At 41.0% G+C, this 19,071-nt stretch overlaps 1 protein-coding gene across 7 annotated transcripts in view; it reads right to left on the bottom strand.

Annotated features, from left to right (window-relative positions):
* Window positions 1-19,071, bottom strand: part of LOC110521735 (lysine-specific demethylase 4A) — a 49,213-nt gene that overhangs the window by 28,877 nt on the left and 1,265 nt on the right. For 2 of the 7 annotated variants that reach the window (XM_021599552.2, XM_021599553.2), the window contains exons 2-10: window positions 16,711-16,792; window positions 12,657-12,815; window positions 12,336-12,511; window positions 8,315-8,429; window positions 7,536-7,729; window positions 7,185-7,234; window positions 6,995-7,098; window positions 5,024-5,161; window positions 2,666-2,916 (exon numbers count right to left, since the gene is read on the bottom strand). In XM_021599552.2, coding sequence (XP_021455227.1) covers window positions 2,666-2,916; window positions 5,024-5,161; window positions 6,995-7,098; window positions 7,185-7,234; window positions 7,536-7,729; window positions 8,315-8,429; window positions 12,336-12,511; window positions 12,657-12,797 — 1,169 coding nt within the window. In that variant the 5' untranslated portion in view covers window positions 12,798-12,815; window positions 16,711-16,792. Of the gene's footprint in view, window positions 1-1,385; window positions 2,375-2,665; window positions 2,917-5,023; window positions 5,162-6,994; window positions 7,099-7,184; window positions 7,235-7,535; window positions 7,730-8,314; window positions 8,430-12,335; window positions 12,512-12,656; window positions 12,816-12,989; window positions 13,075-16,518; window positions 16,646-16,667; window positions 16,793-19,071 lie in introns of those variants that run through there. The other 5 variants (XM_036968613.1, XM_021599554.2, XM_021599555.2 and 2 more) reach the window with 5 other exon arrangements.

Below are 19,071 nucleotides of genomic sequence, written 5' to 3'. Positions count from 1 at the left end.
CGAGTCTCATTGCGAAGAGTAAGAATACTTACGTAAGTAAGGCATTGCCGTTTCTATTTTTAAAAAACCTTTAGCTTTGTCATAATGGGGTATTGTGTGTAGATTGTTTTATTTAATCTAGTTTAAAATCAGGTTGCAACGTAACAAAATGTAGAAAAAGTCAAGGCATCGGAATCTTTTCCAAAGGCACTGTATATACATCCGGCGAGACATCTGGCTCACTTCTACATTAATGTGGATGTTACCCTGATCACAGATAATCCTAAATGACTTGTGAATAATGACAGAAAAAGTTAGAGGGCCAAAGGTCATACCCCCAACACATGCTAACCTCTCACTAGTACCAATAACAGGGGAGGTTAGCATGGAGCGTTGGTGATTAACACTGGCCAAATGAGGGTAGATTTTGTAATTGGTGGGTAAGAATGTATATTTTACCTGCCACATTGGCCACACTATTTGGCAACAGTTTTATTTATTATCCAAAGCCCACCTGTCGAATTGACAAGGCAACTTAAGTATGACTTTGTCCTCGTGTTTCTTGGCCATTTAAATATTTTGTTCACATCCTATTTTGGTTTTCAATGTTAATTTGAGTTTGCTGCAACATTCTGCTGCTAAGTGCCCGAGTTACCACTGAAACGGCCTGTCCCGGGCCAGCTGAACCGCTGTCTCATCTAACGATTGCTCCATGGTCAATCAAGCACACTCTCCAAAAACTGTATTCATTAACTTTTAATCACTGTCTCTCCTAAATTTGTGTGCTTCTACATTTCTACTTAGAAGCACATCATGTACTCCTTGTAAAAAATGTTAGCGTAGAGCCCTGAACTATAATAATAAATAGTCCGTATCACTCAGCATTGTGGCAGGGAAGGAACTTTCTTGATGTTCATCTGTTTGTATTATTGGATCTATACCAAACAAAAATATAAAAGCAACATACAACAATTTTACTAAGTTACAATTAATAAGGAAATCAGTCAATTGAAATAAATTAATTAGGCCCTAATCTTGGGAGCCAGGCCCACCCACTGTGGTGCCAGGCCCAGCCAATCAGAATGAGTTTTTCCCCATAAAAGGGTTTTCTTACAGACAGAAATACTCCTCAGTTTCATCAGCTGTCCAAGTGTCTGGTCTCAGACGATCCCGCACTTGAAGAAGCCGGATGAGGTGGTACTGGGCTGGCTTTGTTACACGTGGTCTGCGGTTGTGAGGCTGGTTGGATGTTCTGCTAAATTCTTGAAAACAACGTTGGAGGCGGCTTATGGTAACAAAATGAGTATTCAATGCTGTGGTGGGCATTCCAATTGCATGTGGCATTGTGTGACAAAGCTGCACAATCTTAATGGCCTTTTGTCCCCAGCACAAGGTGCACCTGTGTAATGATCATAATGTTTAATCAGCTTCTTGATATGCCACACCTGGCACGTGGAAGGATTATATTGGCAAAGGAAAAATGCTCACTGACAGGGATGTAAACAAATTTGTGCATTCAATTTGACAGAAATTAATTTTGTATGGAACATTTCTGGGATCTTTTCTCACATGATGAGTTCATATTTTTGTTCAGTGTAAATTGTCTTAACAGACGCAGTTCACAAAAATAAAATTAAGCGACATACCCCTTTACTTATTAGTAATAAGGTGTAATCATGGAGAAAAAAAACTAACTTGTTGGTAAATTTTTTTTTTTTAAATACTTAAAAGTACCAGCCACTCAGATTTTTTTTTTATCTACCTCCCACAGTGGCTGGTGGACGAAAAATTATTCCCACCCTGTTAACATGTGTTATCTTTGACCATCTAACTTTCTCACTCATCATTATTCACAAATCATTCAGGATTATTCGTAATCATTTTTTACATTAAAAGTGACTCCAATGACAATGCATTATTTACCATTAATTTCTACTGGGAACAAAATGATCAAAACAACCGAATCAAACTGCCAATGCATCCAACAAGTGTGTAGGATCACAAGCTTGATATAGTCATTGCGTGCTAGGAATATGAGACCAAATACTAAACTTTTGACTACTTTATTTATAAGGATCTTTAGGTGCCAATAATTTTGACCCCTACCGTTAAGGGAAAAAAGTAATACTTGTATATAGTAATACTATATTTTCAAAGAAACGTGGGTCATCCTTATTTGGACCGTATAGGTTAATAGGCCATATCGGTTTAAGGTCCAATAACATTTTAAATCATCCATCGACCTTGATCTGTTTGGACAATTTGTACATTTGGATCAAAATGACTGTTAATATTCACACCTTTTGAATTTCTTTGCCCATGGAAAAAAAAAAAAAAAATTCACCCCCCAGTCCTTTTTCCACACAACTTCACGTAAAATTGTTGAATGAGTTTCCTGTAAACAATAGAAATTATATTCCTCTTTTAGCCAGGTAAATACTTATCGTCTTTTCTTATTGTGCTAAGCCATTACAATTATAACTGGCTAATACTTATTTCACCACAATGACATACAAGTTTCAAATCTATTTATCATACACACACACACACACATATAGATAGATAGATATACACTCATCATTAAAAAGTACCATAGTGATTGAGTGTCCATATATAGCTATACCATGATTTGTGCATTGCTACTAAGTAAACCTGACAGGGTAAGTGAGAACAGTAAAGTACAGACCTCGTCTCCTCCTGTGCAGTGGTGCCTGGGGTGTCCTCCTCCTGGTCAGGGGCCTCGCTGGGGCTTGGACCCTCCTTCCCAGGCTCCCCTGTCTTCTCTCCCGTCAGGAATTCAGCAGCCTCTGGCGTGGGCTTGGAGTGGTCAATAGGAATGTTGTCTTTCCCTGCCTTCCATGCCTTGTAGCGATCTGGTTGGAACTTCCTCACAAACACATCCATGGAGATCTTCACCATGTCTTTACGGCACGAGCACTGGGAGAGATAGGACAGGGATTGGTCATGAGAATATAATACAATAAATGCCACTTACTAGACTCTTAGCCAAGGCAGCTTACAGTAAGTGAGTGAATGCATGGATTCTTTTTTTTTTTTATGTGATACTTGCTGGAGTTAACTTCTCTAGGGTAGGGGGCAGCATTGGGAATTTTAGATGAAAAGAGTGCCCAAATTAACCTACCTGCTACTCTGCCATAAAAGGTAGAATATGCATATAATTAGTAGATTTGGATAGAAAACACTGAAGTTTCTAAAAATGTTTGAATGATGTGAGTATAATAGACCTCATATGGCAGGCAAAAACCTGAGAAAAAAATCCAACCAGGAAGCGGGAAATCTGAGGTGTAGTTTTTCGACCCTTGCCCAATCGAATACAGTGTCGATGGGGTCATGTTGCACTTCCTAAGGCTTCCACTAGATGTCAGTCTTTAGAAACTTGTTTGACGCTTCTACTGTGAAGTGGGGCCGAATGAGAGGGGATTGAGTCAGAGGTCTGCCAGCAGCCACGAGCGTTCACATGAAAGCGACCTGCGTTCCATTGCATTTCTGAAGAAAAAGGAATTCTCCGGATGGAACATTATTGAATATTTATGTTAAAAACATCCTAAAGATTGATTCTATACACTAACGGAACGTTTTGCTAAAAAAGCTAATAAAAGTAGATATTTGGACATAAATGAACATTATCGAACAAAACAAACATTTATTGTGGAACTGGGATTCCTGGGAGTGCATTCTGATGAAGATCAAAGGTAAGTGAATATTTATAACTATTTCTGACTAATGTCGACTCCAACATGGCGGATGCGGTCTCTGCCTGGCCGGTTCCCCTCTTTCCACTGAGATTCTCTGCCTCTAACCCTATTACAGGGGCTGAGTCACTGGCTTACTGGTGCTCTTCCTTGCCGTCCCTAGGAGGGGTGAGTCACTTGAGTGGGTTGAGTAACTGATGTGATCTTCCTGTCTGGGTTGGCGCCCCCCCCCTTGGGATGTGCCGTGGCGGAGATCTTTGTGGGCTATACTCTGCCTTGTCTCAGGATGGTACGTTGGTGGTTGAAGATATCCCTCTAGTGGTGTGGGGGCTGTGCTTTGGCAAAGTGGGTGGGGTTATATCCTTCCTGTTTGGCCCTGTCTGGGGGTATCATCGGAAGGGGCAACAATGTCTCCTGACCACTCCCGTCTTAGCCTCCAGTATTTATGCTGCAGTAGTTTGTGTCGGGGGCTAGGGTCAGTTTGTTATATCTGGAGTACTTCTGTCTTATCCGGTGTCCTGTGTGAATTTAAGTATGCTCTCTTTAATTCGCTCTCTCTCTCGGAGGACCTGAGCCCTAGGACATTGCCTCAGGACTACCTGGCATGATGACTCCTTGCTGTCCCCAGTCCACCTGGCCGTGCTGCTGCTCCAGTTTCAACCGTTCTGCCTGCGACTATGAAATCCTAACCTGTTCACCGGACAGTGGTAGAGTGGTAGAGATACTTTTAATGATCGGCTATGAAAAGCCAACTGACATTTACTCCTGAGGTGCTGACTTGCTGTAAACTCAGATTTTTGGATATAAATATGAACTTTACCGAACAAAACATACATGTATTGTGTAACATGAAGTCCTATGAATGTCATCTGATGAAAAGCATCAAAGGTTAGTGATTAATTTTATCTATATTTCTACTTTTTGTGACTCTCTTTGGCTGTGTTTTTCTGTGACTTGGCTCTGACCTACCATAATCGTTTGGTGTGCTTTCGTCGTAAAGCCTTTTTTTTTTTTTTTTAAATCGGACACTGTGGCTGGATTTACAACAAGTGTATCTTTTAAAATGGTGTAAAATACATGTATGTTTGAGGAATTTTAATTATGGAATTTCTGTTTTGAATTTGGCGCCCTGCAGTTTCACTGGCTGTTGACAGGTGGGACGCTACCGTCCCACGTACCCAGGAGATGTTAAATCCATAACCTTGCCTTTGCTAGTGCCATGCTTTTACCAACCACACGACAAAACACCATTCACACACACAACCATATGACCTGGAATCACACATTCAATGTGTTAATTCATTTGTACATATTAATTCATCTGTACATACCAGTGTGGCTATTTTGCCATAATCAATCCATCGCTGTGTGGCAAAGTTGGTGGACTCTGCACAGTTGAAGCCGTGGTTGAAACCAGCATGGTAGCCAAAAGGGAAGGTCACTATGAACTGACCTGCCTCCTGCGTGATCTAAACACATAGACACACACAAGTCAGACCACTGATCTAAAGAGGTGGACACTAGGGTTGGGTGATGTCAATCTTTGTCCTATAGTGATTAAGTGCACACAAACAGTGATATGATGGTATCGGCCAACTTCCCCAACAAGAACCGCTAGCGCATGCTCGCTTGCGTCAGGAAGGACCAGCAGAATCATGACAAAGGTATTTTAGAGCCAAACCTTTTTAAAGTTGCCTATTACGCTATGTTCGAGCCGTGGCGAGAAAGATTGTGCCCACACACAAGTGACAGTCAAGGAGCCTCAACTGCAGAGCACACAACTCTGCTGTCCCCAGAATTGTATGAATATTCAATGAGTCGCATTTTAATAAATGCTCTCTTATTATGCCTAGGCTTCTATACATTGTAGGTAGGCTGTAGCCTACATTGCTAATAGGCTGTGGAAATAGGCCTACTCTACGCATAGTTTCTTTAATAAGCTATACGCTTTCTTTTGACTTCATTCAATTCTTCTATCTTGATATTGCTTGCTCAATTTCACTTTTTGCCTACATACAGTGCTTTCATAAAGCATTCATACCCTTTAACTTATGCCACGTTGTTACAACCTGAATTCAAAATGGATTAAATAAAACATCACACCCATCTACACACTATACCCCATATGACAAAGTGAAAACATGTTTAGACAATACAGAAAATCTAATTTACTTAAGTATTCACACCCCTTTGCTATGACACTACAAATTGAGCTCAGGTGCATCCCATTTCCTTTGATCATTCTTGAGATGTTTCTACAGTTTGATTGGAATACACCTGTGGACAATTCAATTGTTTGGACATGATTTTGAAAGAAACACACCTGTCTATTTAAGGTCCAAAGGTCGACAGTGCTAAGTCCAAAGAACTGTCCGTACATCTCAGAGATAAAATTGTGATGATGCATATATCTGGCGAAGGGTAGAAAACATTTCTAGAGTGATGAAAGTTCCAGGAAATGAAAAAAAAATATTGAACTACCTAGAGCCGGCCATACGACCAAACTGAGAAACCGGCTAAGGGCCTTGGTCAGGTAGGTGACTAAGAACCCAATAACCACTGACATAGTTACAGAGTTAAATTGCTAAGACTGGAGAACCTGCCAGAAGGACAACAGTCTCTATAGCACTTCACCAATCTGGGCTTTATTGGAGAGTGGTCAGACAGAAACCACTCATGAGAAATTAAACATGATAGCACGCCTGGAGTTCGAAAAGACACATGAAAGACGTGGCAAAAGATTTTGTAGTCTGGTGAGACAAAGATTACGCTTTGGCCTGAATGCAAATCACTATGGCTGGTGAAAACCAGGCATAGCTCATCACCAATCTAACACCATCCCTACCGTGAAGCATGGTGATGGCAGCATCATGCTATGGGGATGCTTTTCAGCGAGAGGGACTGGGTGGTAAAGATAGAGGGAACAATGAATAGAACCAAATACAGGCAAATCTTTAATGAGAACCTGCTTCAGAGTACAAACAACCTTAGACTGGGGCAAAGATTTACATTCCAACAGGACAATGACCCCAAGCCATGCTGAAATGGAATGTGAATGTCCTTGAGTGGCCCAACCACAGCCCAGACTTGAATCCCATTGAAAATCTGCCGAAAGACTTAACACAGATGTGCAAAGCTGATACAGGCATACCTAAGACGACTCAAAGCTGTAATCGCCGCCAAAGGTGCTTCTACAAAGTATTAACTCAGGGGGTGAATACTTATGTATGTAGCTTACAGTATAGCCAGAAAGTTTTTGGTCAGTAAAGCTGATTGTATTATGCCATTGAAAGAGAAGTCACCTTCTCAAATGGTATGCCGTATTTCTTCAGGATGGAGGGTGAGATTAGAGTCATCTTGTGCCGCAGGAAAGCTTCACAGCTCTGAGCACTCCCAGGGAAAAACCCTGCATGAGAAGAAGTCAATTATGTTAAGAATTCTGCTGACTACTCTGGACATAGATACACAATAAGGAAAATTATTTTCAAGTACCTTTAGCGAGACGCTCCAATCTCTTCCCATGTTCAGGGGGAACAACATACCTGTAGAGAGATAAGAGCAATGATGTCAGTGGTTGTCAAGATGCTATGTGTTAGGTAAGTAAATAAAATAAGCTTTGTCCTAGCCAGAGCGGCCCATAGGGTAGTATGAAGCAGCTCGATGTACAAATACACCTCCTGGACAAGACGCTAGTGTTGGGTGTTACGTATAATAATAACAACCCACACACGTTTAATTTGTAAACTGTAAAATCGACATACAGTAAATATCTATTGGTATAACTTCACTGCACTGAACCTTCTGTTTTTCTAACTATGCAAAATAAATAAAACTAAACTCTACCAGGACTTGGGCTCTCCAAAGTGAAGGTAGTTGATGCTGTAGAGATCCATGTCTTCAGTGTGCCAGGCGAAGGTACTCTTCCACATGCCAAAATACAGGTAAGGAGTGTTTACCCCTTTGATCTTGATCCCACTCTCTCGCTCCACAGTGTCCAGGATAGTGTTCAGATGACCAATGTTCCACTCTGTCACGTCCTAAGAGAGCGAAAGCAGAGACGATGTTGTTAAAGGCCCAGTGTAGTTGAGGTTGGAAAAATACTGTGAAAATGATAAGAGCGGTTTCAAAAGGCAGCCTGAAATGTAAGCCTGTTGTGGTGGGATGGAGTTTTGGCCTGCTGGTGACATCACCTGGCGTTACATTTGTTAATAGACCAATAAGAGTTCCAAACCAATAACAGCAGTTTTCAGTTTCTCTCCCCACTCAGACCACTGCCAGACAATCCTAGAAGAATTCTTGCTTGAGAAATTGCTCTTTGCTGAGAAGCTATGTTCTCAATTAAAATGGTCAAAAAGAAAACGGTTGTACAGTCACAAGATACTTCATTTTTACCCAGAAATTATTTGATATTGATATAAAAATGGCTGCTTTGGAACTTTAAGGGTGACGACATTGACATTTAAACAGAAGGCTGTGGGTTCAAATCCGAAATGGAGCCAAATGGAGGGCTGATGTTTGGAGAATACATTGGTAAAGTAAAAGCTTGTTTAATGACAGTGAATGGTCTATTGAAATAGAATTAGAACATGGAATGGTCATGGAATGAGATGGAAATCACTCACTGGATCATAGAGTGTTCCGTTGACATCCGCTCCATAGAGAGGGGGGTTAAAAGTCAGGTTCTTCCAAAACTTTCTCTCCAGCTCATCAAAATCCACATATCGGGGGTTACAGAACCTACAACAAAAGTAACAGAAGATAACTAAACAAGTAGGGCTGTATATGTTTCCTTTTCAAGACGATTCGATACTTTTCTAGATACATGCCATGGACTCCAATACGATACAGGAACGATTTGGTGCGACTCAGTTTGATTAAAAAACTAATCGATTGAATTTGGTTCGATGCACATTTGCTGCATAAACATTAATTTTTCATTTGAAATTAAAATCTGCTGAGCTATGGTGTAAACTTGGGACTATATCAAAATGGGGTAGGCTGGTTTTTCAATATTGTCAACACTATTTCTTGGAAATTTCTCCAATACATTTTAATATTTGTAGCTACTTTCAGTTAATACCTGCAGTCAACTTCTGTAATACTTAGATGTAAGGTTCTAATTATCAGTAAGAACTCAAGACACTATGAAAGCTCAAACCAAGTTTATTCTTCTCAAAGGATCGAACAGCTGAACAGACAACATATTCACATAAAGCACTGATATTTAACCCTTTCTCCAATGCGGAGTCTCCTCCGACACATCTGAACAGCCAATGCATCTGTTGCTAGTAAGAACTTTAGTGATACCCATTCTTCCTCACTTCATTTGACCTGACCTCAGCCCCAAAGTGCTCACTCCAACTCACGGCTGTCATGGTGACTGGTACCAGACTGTCTCTTCTCCCAAAAGATCCCTGATGGCTAACAACAAATCCTGACAAAGTAAATGTTACACATTACCCTCTCTTCCTCAGTGACATGAATACCACATTATGAAGTTCCCCAGAGCAGTTGAGCCAGTCACGTGTTTGTTTGTAAATAGCATAACAGGAGAAAGCAGGAGCTGGTGAGTCCATAACGTTCTATAACTATGGGCAAGTCTCTGTTGTGCGACGCACAGGAGGTGATGAAGTTGCACTTGTATGAAATTCAATGGCTAAATGTTTGCCATAAGCTAATGGATTTCTGCCAGAAGTTAAAAACAAGTTCTGGAAGAGATACATACAGTTACCATTTCCCCCCCCTTTGCTACTTACTAGCGGTTTTTCCTCCTCCATTCTCCCCCTCTGCTCAGTGTACACAGAAGAGCATTCATCACAACTTTGTTGATTTGCACAGTTTCCCCCCTCGCTCTCTTTTGCTTGGAAATGTCCGAACTCACCAAAAATTACATTCATACATTCATTCATTCATTCATTCATTCACATACATTCATTCATTCATAACTTTGAGCTGGCTTTGCAATTAGTTATGTTCGCTTTCGCTCGTTACCGTTTAGCTAAACACTGTCTATGTAATGTCACTATTAGTTTGTGCTAATTTTGTTAGCATTCTGGTAGAGGCCCAATGGGATGCTCTAACTTTGCCGCCCCTTGTGGGCCATGCCAGTAATACCGTAAATTCAGGGATGAGGAGGACGGTATGACGATATGAAAATCTGGATATGGCCCAACCTACTTTGGTGTATGTACTATGTAGCAGTGCTGAGCCACTGATATGCAATTAACTAATCTTTGCAGATTGTGTTTGAGCTAGTAATGTATCAATATTTATATTTCACAAATAAAAAATACACACTGCATTCAGAAAGTATTCATACCCCTAGACTTTTCCTCAAAACACAACACCCCATAATGACAAAGCGAAAGTCAATATATTTACTAAAAACATATCTTATTTACATAAGTATTCAGACCCTTTGCTATGCGACTCGAAATTGAGCTCAGGTGCATACTGTTTCCATTGTAGAAACAGCTCATGGATGATCAATTTGAACGGAGTCCACCGGTGGTAAATCTAATTGATTGGACATGATTTGGAAAGGCACACCCCAGTCTACATATTGTCCCACAATTGCATGTTGGAGCAAAAACCAAGCCATGAGGTCGAAGGAATTGTCCGTAGAGCTCCGAGACAGGATTGTGTCCGCACAAATCTAGTGAAGGTACCAAAACAAATGTCTGCAGCATTGAAGGTCCCCAAGAACAGTGGCCTCCATCATTCTTAAACAGAAGACATTTGGAACCACCAAGACTCTTGCTAGCCAAACTGAGCAATTTGGAGAGAAGGGCCATGGTCAGGGATGTGACCAAGAACCCGATGGTCACCGACAGAGCTCCAGACTTCTTCTGTGGATATGGGAGAACCTTCCAGAAGGACAACCATCTCTGCAGTACTCCACCAAATCAGGCCTGTACGGTAGAGTGGCCAGACGGAAGCCACTCCTCAGTAAAAGGCACTTACAGGAAACTCAGAACATGAGAAACAAGATTCTCTGGTCTGATGAAACCAAGATTGAACTCTTTGGCATGAATGCCAAGCACCACATTTGGAGGAAACGGGTGGCAACATCATGCTGTGGGGATGTTTTTCAGTGGCAGGGACTGGGAGACTGGTCAGGATCGAAGGAAAGATGAACAGAGCAAAGTTCAGAGAGATCCTTGATGAAAATCTGCTCCAGAGCGCTCAGGACCTCAGACCGGGGCGAAGGTTCACCTTCCAACAGGACAACGACCCTAAGCACACAGCCAAGGCAATGCAGGAGAATCTTCGGGACAAGTCTCTGAATGTCCTCGAGTGGCCCAGCCAGACCCTGGACTTGAACCCAATCAAACATCTCTGGAGAAACCTCAAAATAGCTGTGAAGCAGCGCTCCACATCCAACCTGACCGAGCTTGAGGATTGGGAGAAACTCCCAATATAGTTGGGCCAAGCTTGTTTTTATTTCATCTTTATTTAACCAGGTAGGCCAGTTGAACAAGTTCTCATTTACAACTGACCTGGCCAAGATAAAGCAAAGCAGTGCGACAAAACAGACTTACACAATCAAACGTACAGTCAATAACATAATATCATCATACCCAAGAAGACTCGATGCTGTAATCACTGACAAAGGTGCTTCAACAAAGTACTGAGTAAAGGGTCTGAAATCCTATGTCAAATCCTATGTAGATTAAGGGGGAAAAAAACAATTGAATCAATTTTAGAATTAGACTAATGTAACAAAATGTAGAAAAAGTCCAGGTTCTGAATACTTTCCGTAGGCGTTCCTTTGTCCAGGTGGGAAAAGGCAGCGTGGAGTAGGATTGAGATTTCATCATCTGTGGATCTGTTGTGGCGGTATGCGAATTGTAGCGGGCCTAGGGTTTCTGGGATGATGGTGTAGATGTGAGCCATGACCAGCCTTTCAAAGCACCTCATGGCTACCAACGAGAGTACTACGGGGTGGTCGTCATTTAGGCAGGCTACCTTCACTTTCTTGGGCACAGGGGCTATGTTGGTCTGCTTGAAACATGTAGGTATTACAGACTCAGTCAGGGAGAGGTTGAAACTGTCAGTGAAGACACTTGCCAAATGGGCCACGAATGCTTGGAGTAGACTTCTGGCCCCGCAGCCTTTTGAATGTTGACCTGTTTAAAAAGTCTTGCTCACATCGGCTACAGAGAGCGTGATCACACAGTCATCCGGAACAGCTGGTGCTCTCATGCATGCATACATTCAGCCCGTCTGGTAGGCTCACGTCACTAGGCAGCTCGCAGTTGGGTTTTCCTTTGTAGTCCGTAATAGTTTGCAGGCCATGCCACAGCCAACAAGCGTCAGAGCCAGTATAGTAGGATTCAATCTCAGTCCTGTATTGACGTTTTGCCTGTTTGATGGTTCACCGGGATTTCTTATAAGATTACGGATTAGTGTCCCACTCTAGCCTTTAGCTCAGTGTGGCTGTTGCCTGTGATCCATGGCTTCAACAGTGTTTTGAGAAATAAAACCAATATTACAACCATGTGTAGCCTATAACAATGTATCATGTGTCCTATAACATGTACCATGTGTAGAACTTTGTTAACAATGTGAATGTACTATATTACAACCATGTGTATAACTATGTTAAAAATGAGTACCATGTTTAACAGTGTGAAAGCTCACTTGTCTGTGTTGGCAGTCTTGCGGAACTCTCGGACGGTCATGGGTTTCTTTTGGATGTTGTACTGTGTGAAGAGACCGGACTGGCCAGTCACCACTTGCTGTATAGGAGCAGGGATCACCAGGTCATCTATGTCATCATAAGTACGTCTGGGCTTCCAGTCTTTGGGTGAAATAACCTGCAACACACACACACACAAAACATAGCATTGTCTTAATTTATGCAGAGTGTATTCTTTATAGAATGGGATATAAACATTTGAAACATAATATGCATAAGCAGTCATCATTCTATCTTCAGAACAAACACACACACACACTAACCTTAGCCATTCCAGCTCGGTGAGCTCCTTGTGACTCCATGTAGGCGATGTAACGGCTGAAGTCCTTAAACTCCTCCATGGAAGGGTGAAAGGTCATGATCTTGGAGCCAGGAGTCTGCTGGGATGCAGTGTCTGTTGCCATCCTGGAGTTGTCCAGTGTCTGCAGATCAGAGCAAGAGAGAACATGTGTTTTTGTTGTTGATCTGATGTCTGTGTTAATTGCATCACATTTTGATAGCCAATCCTTCACCTCTGACTTATCATTTTGTGTTAAAGGAAATGTTCACCCATTTTGAATGTTAATTTCTTGTTGTGTATCTGAGTGATGTCCTACCGATTCCCAGGGTAATTTCATGTTTATGTTAGATACTGGTGTTCAAGCAGGCAGAAATCCAGCCGGTATGCATAACACAGCCATAAAGTCGCTCTCACTACAATGAAAGTTAACAGGAATAAGACTTACATCGCGAAATCATACATTTCACATTCAATATTGGCCGATGTCATAACTCGGAGGACGTCTTCTCTCGAAAAGGGCCATTGATATTTTTGTGATATTCCTACCTCAAGAAATGTGTAATTTAACAGAGGGTCTAGCACATTTTTCCTATTTGCCTGCCTCCTTAGTCCAGGGTGCATTGCATGATGCCGCTGTCAGAGATATTATAGGAATCCAAGGAAACTATATCTCCCTTCTAACACCCCACCCAGCAGACTGTCAACCAATCGCTTTCACCTTGTCATGCTGCGTCACGCAGTTGCTAAGATAATCTTCACGCAATCCCTTCTCAAAGTCAGTGTCAAATGTGTCTATTTTCCTCGAAAGTACGTAATGTCACGATTCCAAAGTTATACGATTCTACAGATAGCAAGTTAAATTCTCACATCACGGAAAAGATTTGTAATGTCATACTTCTTGCTGACGAAATTCATGCGCCCTATAGTCTCACATTCACTTCTTCATGTCAAAATAATGGTGCCAGATGGGGGGAATCCTGTTTTATGAGCTTCAAACGAAATAAACAATGAGGAAAACAATGACAAAATTGCCTAACTTATTTTGTACATAATGTTGCTGCTACTACTGTCTCTTATGACTGAAAATAACTTCTGGACATCACAACAGCGGAAGGTAGCCTAGTGGTTAGAGCGTTGGACTAGTAACCGAAAGGTTTCAAGATCGAATCCCCGAGCTGACAAGGTAAAAATCTGTCGTTCTCCCTCTGAACAAGGCAGTTAACCCACTGTTCCTAGGCAGTCATTGTAAATAAGAATGTGTTCTTAACTGACTTGCCTAGTTAAATAAAAGGTTATTAAAAATTATTAAAAGGCGATTGCTCACTTCGAACTGGATGAAGATTTTTTTCTTTAACTTCTTATGGCTGGGGGGCAGTATTGGGTAGCTTGGATGAATACGGTGCATAGAGTAAACTGCCTGCTACTCAGGCCCAGAAGCTAAAATATGCATATTAGTAGTAGATTTGGATAGAAAACACTGAAGTTTCTAAAGCTGTTTGAATGATGTCTGAGTATAACAGAACTCATATGGCAGGCAAAAACCTGAGAAAAAAATCCAACCAAGAAGTGGGAAACCTAAGGTTTGTAGATTTCTTGTAGAAGTCTTTGCCTATCCAATTTAATGTAAAATTTGGTCCGATTGCACTTCCTTAGGCTTCCACTAGATGTCAACAGTCTTTAGAACCAAGTTTCAGGCTTCTACTGTGAAGGGGGAGCGAATAAGAGCCGTTTGAACCAGGTGTCTGGCAGAATGCCATGAGCTAAGTCTCGCGTGTGGCCGTGAGCACAAGCTCTGTTACTTTTCATTTCTAAAGACAAAGGAATTGTCAGGTAGGAATATTATTGAAGATTGATTATAAAAAACATCCTAAAGATTTATTTTATACATCGTTTGACATGTTTCTACAAACTGTAATGGAACTGTTGTCTGAACTAAGTGCCTGTGCCTTGTGAATTTGTGAACTAAACGTGCAAACAAAAAGGAGGTATTTGGACATAAATTATGGACTTTATCGAACAAAACAAACATTTATTGTGGAATTGGGATTCCTGGGAGTGCAAAGGTAAGTGAATATTTATAATGCTATTTCTGACTTCTATTGACTCCACAACATGACGGGTATCTGTATAGCTTGTTTTGGTCTCTGAGCGCTGTACTCAGATTATTCCATGGTGTGCTTTCGCTGTAAAGCTTTTTTGAAATCTGACACAGCGGTTGCATTAAGGAGAAGTATATCTATCTTTAATTCCATGCATAACACTTGTATTTATCAACATTTAGGATGAGTATTTCTGTAAATTGATGTGGATCTCTGCAAAATCACTGGATACTTTGGAAGCAAAACATTACATGCCAATCTAAACTGAGATTTTTGGATACAAATATGAACTTTATCGAACAAAACATACATGTATTGTGTAATATGAAGTCCTATGAGTGCCATCTGATGAAGAGCAAAGGTTTGATTCATTTTCTCTTTCTGCTTTTTGTGACTCCTCTCTTTGGCTGGAAAAATGGCTGTTTTTAATGTGACTAGGCACTGACCTAACAATCGCATGGTATGCTTTCGTCGTAAAGCCTTTTTGAAATCGGACACTGGTGGGATTAACAACAAGTTTATTTTTTAAATGGTGTATAATACTTGTTTGAGGAATTTTAATTATGAGATTTCTGTTGTTTGAATTTGGCACCCTGTACTTTCACTAGCTGTTGTCAAATCGATCCCGTTAACTTCTTATGGCTGAAATCCCGTTAACACATTCTACCACTAAGCCATAAGACTGCTGAACAATTAATCAAATGGCCACCCGGACTATTTACATTGACACCACCACCCTTTGTTTTTACACTGCTACTACTCACTGTTTATTATCTATGCAGTCACTTTACTCCTACCTACATGTACAAATTACCTCGACTACCTGTACCCCTGCACATTTACTCTGTACTGGTACCCTCCTGTATATAGCATCATTATCATCATTAATGTCAGACTCCAAGCACATCGATCCGCAAATTGACCATGGTGAGATTGTAGACTCCTAAATTGACAGCTGTAAAATCGCCTAAACAAACTGCACTAACTAGCTACGTTACATGCTGATCTTGTCCTTGGTATTATTGTGTGTAGCTATGTTTGCTTGCTAGCCAGCCAGCCAAACCATAGAGGGCATTGCCTTGCAGATTTTGTAGTCAATTTGAGCTGCAACAGATTTCCACAAGAGATTTCCATGTTGCTACCAACCTTATTTTAAATGCCAAAATGAAACAAAAACATTGTTCACATATTTAGTGGTTTTGGGCTGATTTTTTTCCCTTTAAGTTTGAGGACTTCTCACATGGGTCTAGTTATCAGGAATAATTTGCATTATTGCAATCGATGTGCTTCACAGGATGGAGTCTGACATTCTCAAGGTTCGTTATCAGGAATAATTTGCATTTATTTTCGTAAGATTTTTTTTTAAAGATTAAAGAGATTAAAAAGTACATTTATATTGTAAAACTTCTGTCTACCAACTTTCTAATTCCGCCCATAACTTTGACTTCATAGCATTCCCAGAAGGCATGAATCATTAAGTCACTGTTGGTTTTACATTTAAGACATGACTCTGCCGTTGTGCTATAGCATTTGTGAATTCTGTCTTTGTATAAATTATATCAGGAATAATTAATGGACTGTAGCCACTGTGGCATTGCATCGTTGATAACATATACAGTCTCGACCACCTGTCGCACACCAACTGTTTGTGTAAACTACTTAACACTGCTTGCTTAGCGAGTACCACTTCCTTCCGATTTGGCCCATACCCAGCGCAAACATTATTTTTTATTTTCCACCACGTACCCGCTGGGGACTGCCTGGTTGGGAAACACTGATGTAGAGGGCTACTCAGGGAACGAGCTTGAGTTGTGTAGCTACTGGACCTGCTCCTTCACAATGTGTGACACCCACTTAGGTGATGCCTCAGCAGCTCTGGGCGCCAGAAAGCTCACCACACACAGTTCAGAGTAGTAGTCAGTCGTCCTCACTACAAACCTTCTGCCTCAGTACTGCATTCCTTTCCTCCAGTGGTCACCAACCGGTCGATCGCAATCGACTGGTCTATCGCCAAACATTTCTGTAAAAAAAAAAAGGCTTTTTTAAATTAAATAATTCCTCGTAGTTGGTGGTAGGTGCACCCAATCTGCTGCCCTGAGCGGCGAGTAGGGGAAGTGTTCCGATTTTGAAGCATTTCAAACTCTGCCTTCCGGGGCCTACCGCTGACCAATCGGATAGCTCAGATTACCGTGTCTACAGAAATGAAGCAGGTGTAAAAAGAAAGCTACAGCAAAAAGATTTCAAAATCATGATTAGAGTAGGGGCTGTCCCCGACAAATTTAAAGTTGTCTGTTCTTTCGACCAATCTACTTGTCAATTTATGTGTATTTTTCCACGTTTTAATAACATCAACTATATGTAAGCTACTGAGCTTAAGACACACAAATGACCTGAGCCAGAGATCAGGACAGCCTAACCAAACAAAAAACAAAAAAATATATATTGCCAACTATGTAAAGAAAATTGCCTACATAATGCCAACAAATAAAAACATAACAGCCTGCAGGTAGAAAATATACTAATACAAATAAATATCATGGCCTGTCTGCAAGGAAATTGAAACATTGTATCAGCCTAAAATGTGCTAACAAACTTGCAACATTGTATATCCTGGGCCCTCAGAGTTTCCCAGGCCAGTGAGCTCCAGACACACAGCTGTATGCTATTTGCGCAAGGGATAAAAAAGTAATCAGGTAGGCCTATTATGATGTTTCCACCGGATCAGAGGATTACTTTTTTTTTCTCCACTTTTCACACTGATAGGAAAGGAAGTTAGCTGGAAATATTGTTCAAATAGGCTACATTGAGGAACTACAGTCATTCTCAATGGATGTAAAAACACTGTTTACTTGCTGTTTGAAGTGAAGAAAAGATTACTTGGAGAAGCTCATTAGTGGTGGTTAGTTCAGATGTGGTTAGTTCCAAAAGGGCACATTTATAAGTCTACATTAGCGCGCAGGACAGGTAGCCTAGGCCTACTTCTATGCGTAAACAATGTGCGCGTCCTAACTCAACATTGAAAGAAGCGCTCCAAACCAAACACAATTAATAAAATTGACAACTCGTAAATGTAATGAAATAAACCAAAACTTGTTTCTCACAAGTGTAGCCCATCAACCTGGTGCAGCAGGTAGCCTAGTGGTTAGAGCGTTGGACTTGTAACCGAAAGGTTGCAAGATCAAAGCCCCAAGCAGACAAGGTAAAAACTTACATGTAAAAATCCACTGTTCCTAGGCCATCATTGTAAATAAGAATTTGTTCTTAACTTACTTGCCTAGTTAAATAAAGGTTAAAAAAAAAAAGTTAAAAACAGCCCATCGACCAACCAGTTGACTAAATGGGGTCAGCCCTAGACTCGGGAGAGACTCAACAAATACAGCAAAGAACAGCTGTTTTTGAGTGAGTTCATGTTTAAGTTCTGTCAATACTTTTTATAGGCCATAAAATGTGCGTTCATCGTGCTACAACCAGCATTGCATCTAATGAACGAGTAGAAATGTGCATCAATAGGATTTCATTTTTATTATTAGCAAAACATTTTATCAAGGAATATTTCACTTTCTCTGTTCACAGGAGTAACAGCATGAATTTGTTCATGAGGCAGAAATAATGCAGTGCAACTAAGTTTCGCCATCAGCTGGAACACAGTGTCCCTTTTTGGTCAGTGTCAGAAGAGGAAAGGGAGAGCGGAGGGATGTTGAGCAGCGGACCCTCATCAGTCTGCTGCTCTCTCCCTCAGCTGAGACTGACCATCAGATGCAGGCACAATCAGCCCAGTAAAATAAAGCAAATTATTTAACTGTGCTCACTCCGCTGTGCCTCACAAGTAATGCAACAGCAACAGATCATATATCCTACCTTAAATGTTTTAATATAACTAACAATGCATTGGCAGGGCAATTCAAGCAAAGCCAATATGCAGTGATAACATATTGGGCCTATAGCCAACTGCACAAACCTCATTGCTACGGTACTGCTTGTTGCATAGGATTACTTTTTTAAAGTAATGTTCCCCAAAAATATAAGCGGTGGATCTCAGCTTGCACTTTGACTAAGAAAGTGATATTTGACTAAGAAAAGATTGGTGACCACTGCTTTGCTGCAGCTTCCATTCCTCTCGAGCTTCAGGTGACTCTTCAATTGATATTTTCAAAAAGGATCAGGCACCAGCAGCCAGGTGAAACAAAAAAGCTGCTACAGTGTCCAGATGCATCATTGAACAGAAACAAATTAGCCAGCTAAAGTAGCTAGCTAAGCCATAATGACTTTACCTGCCAGTCCATCTGCACATCTGTGGGT

Source organism: Oncorhynchus mykiss, chromosome 30, assembly GCF_013265735.2.
Source record: "Oncorhynchus mykiss isolate Arlee chromosome 30, USDA_OmykA_1.1, whole genome shotgun sequence".
NCBI lineage: Eukaryota > Metazoa > Chordata > Actinopteri > Salmoniformes > Salmonidae > Oncorhynchus > Oncorhynchus mykiss.
The sequence above is the reverse complement of the archived record's forward strand: the minus strand, read 5'-3'. Positions and strand labels throughout refer to the sequence as shown.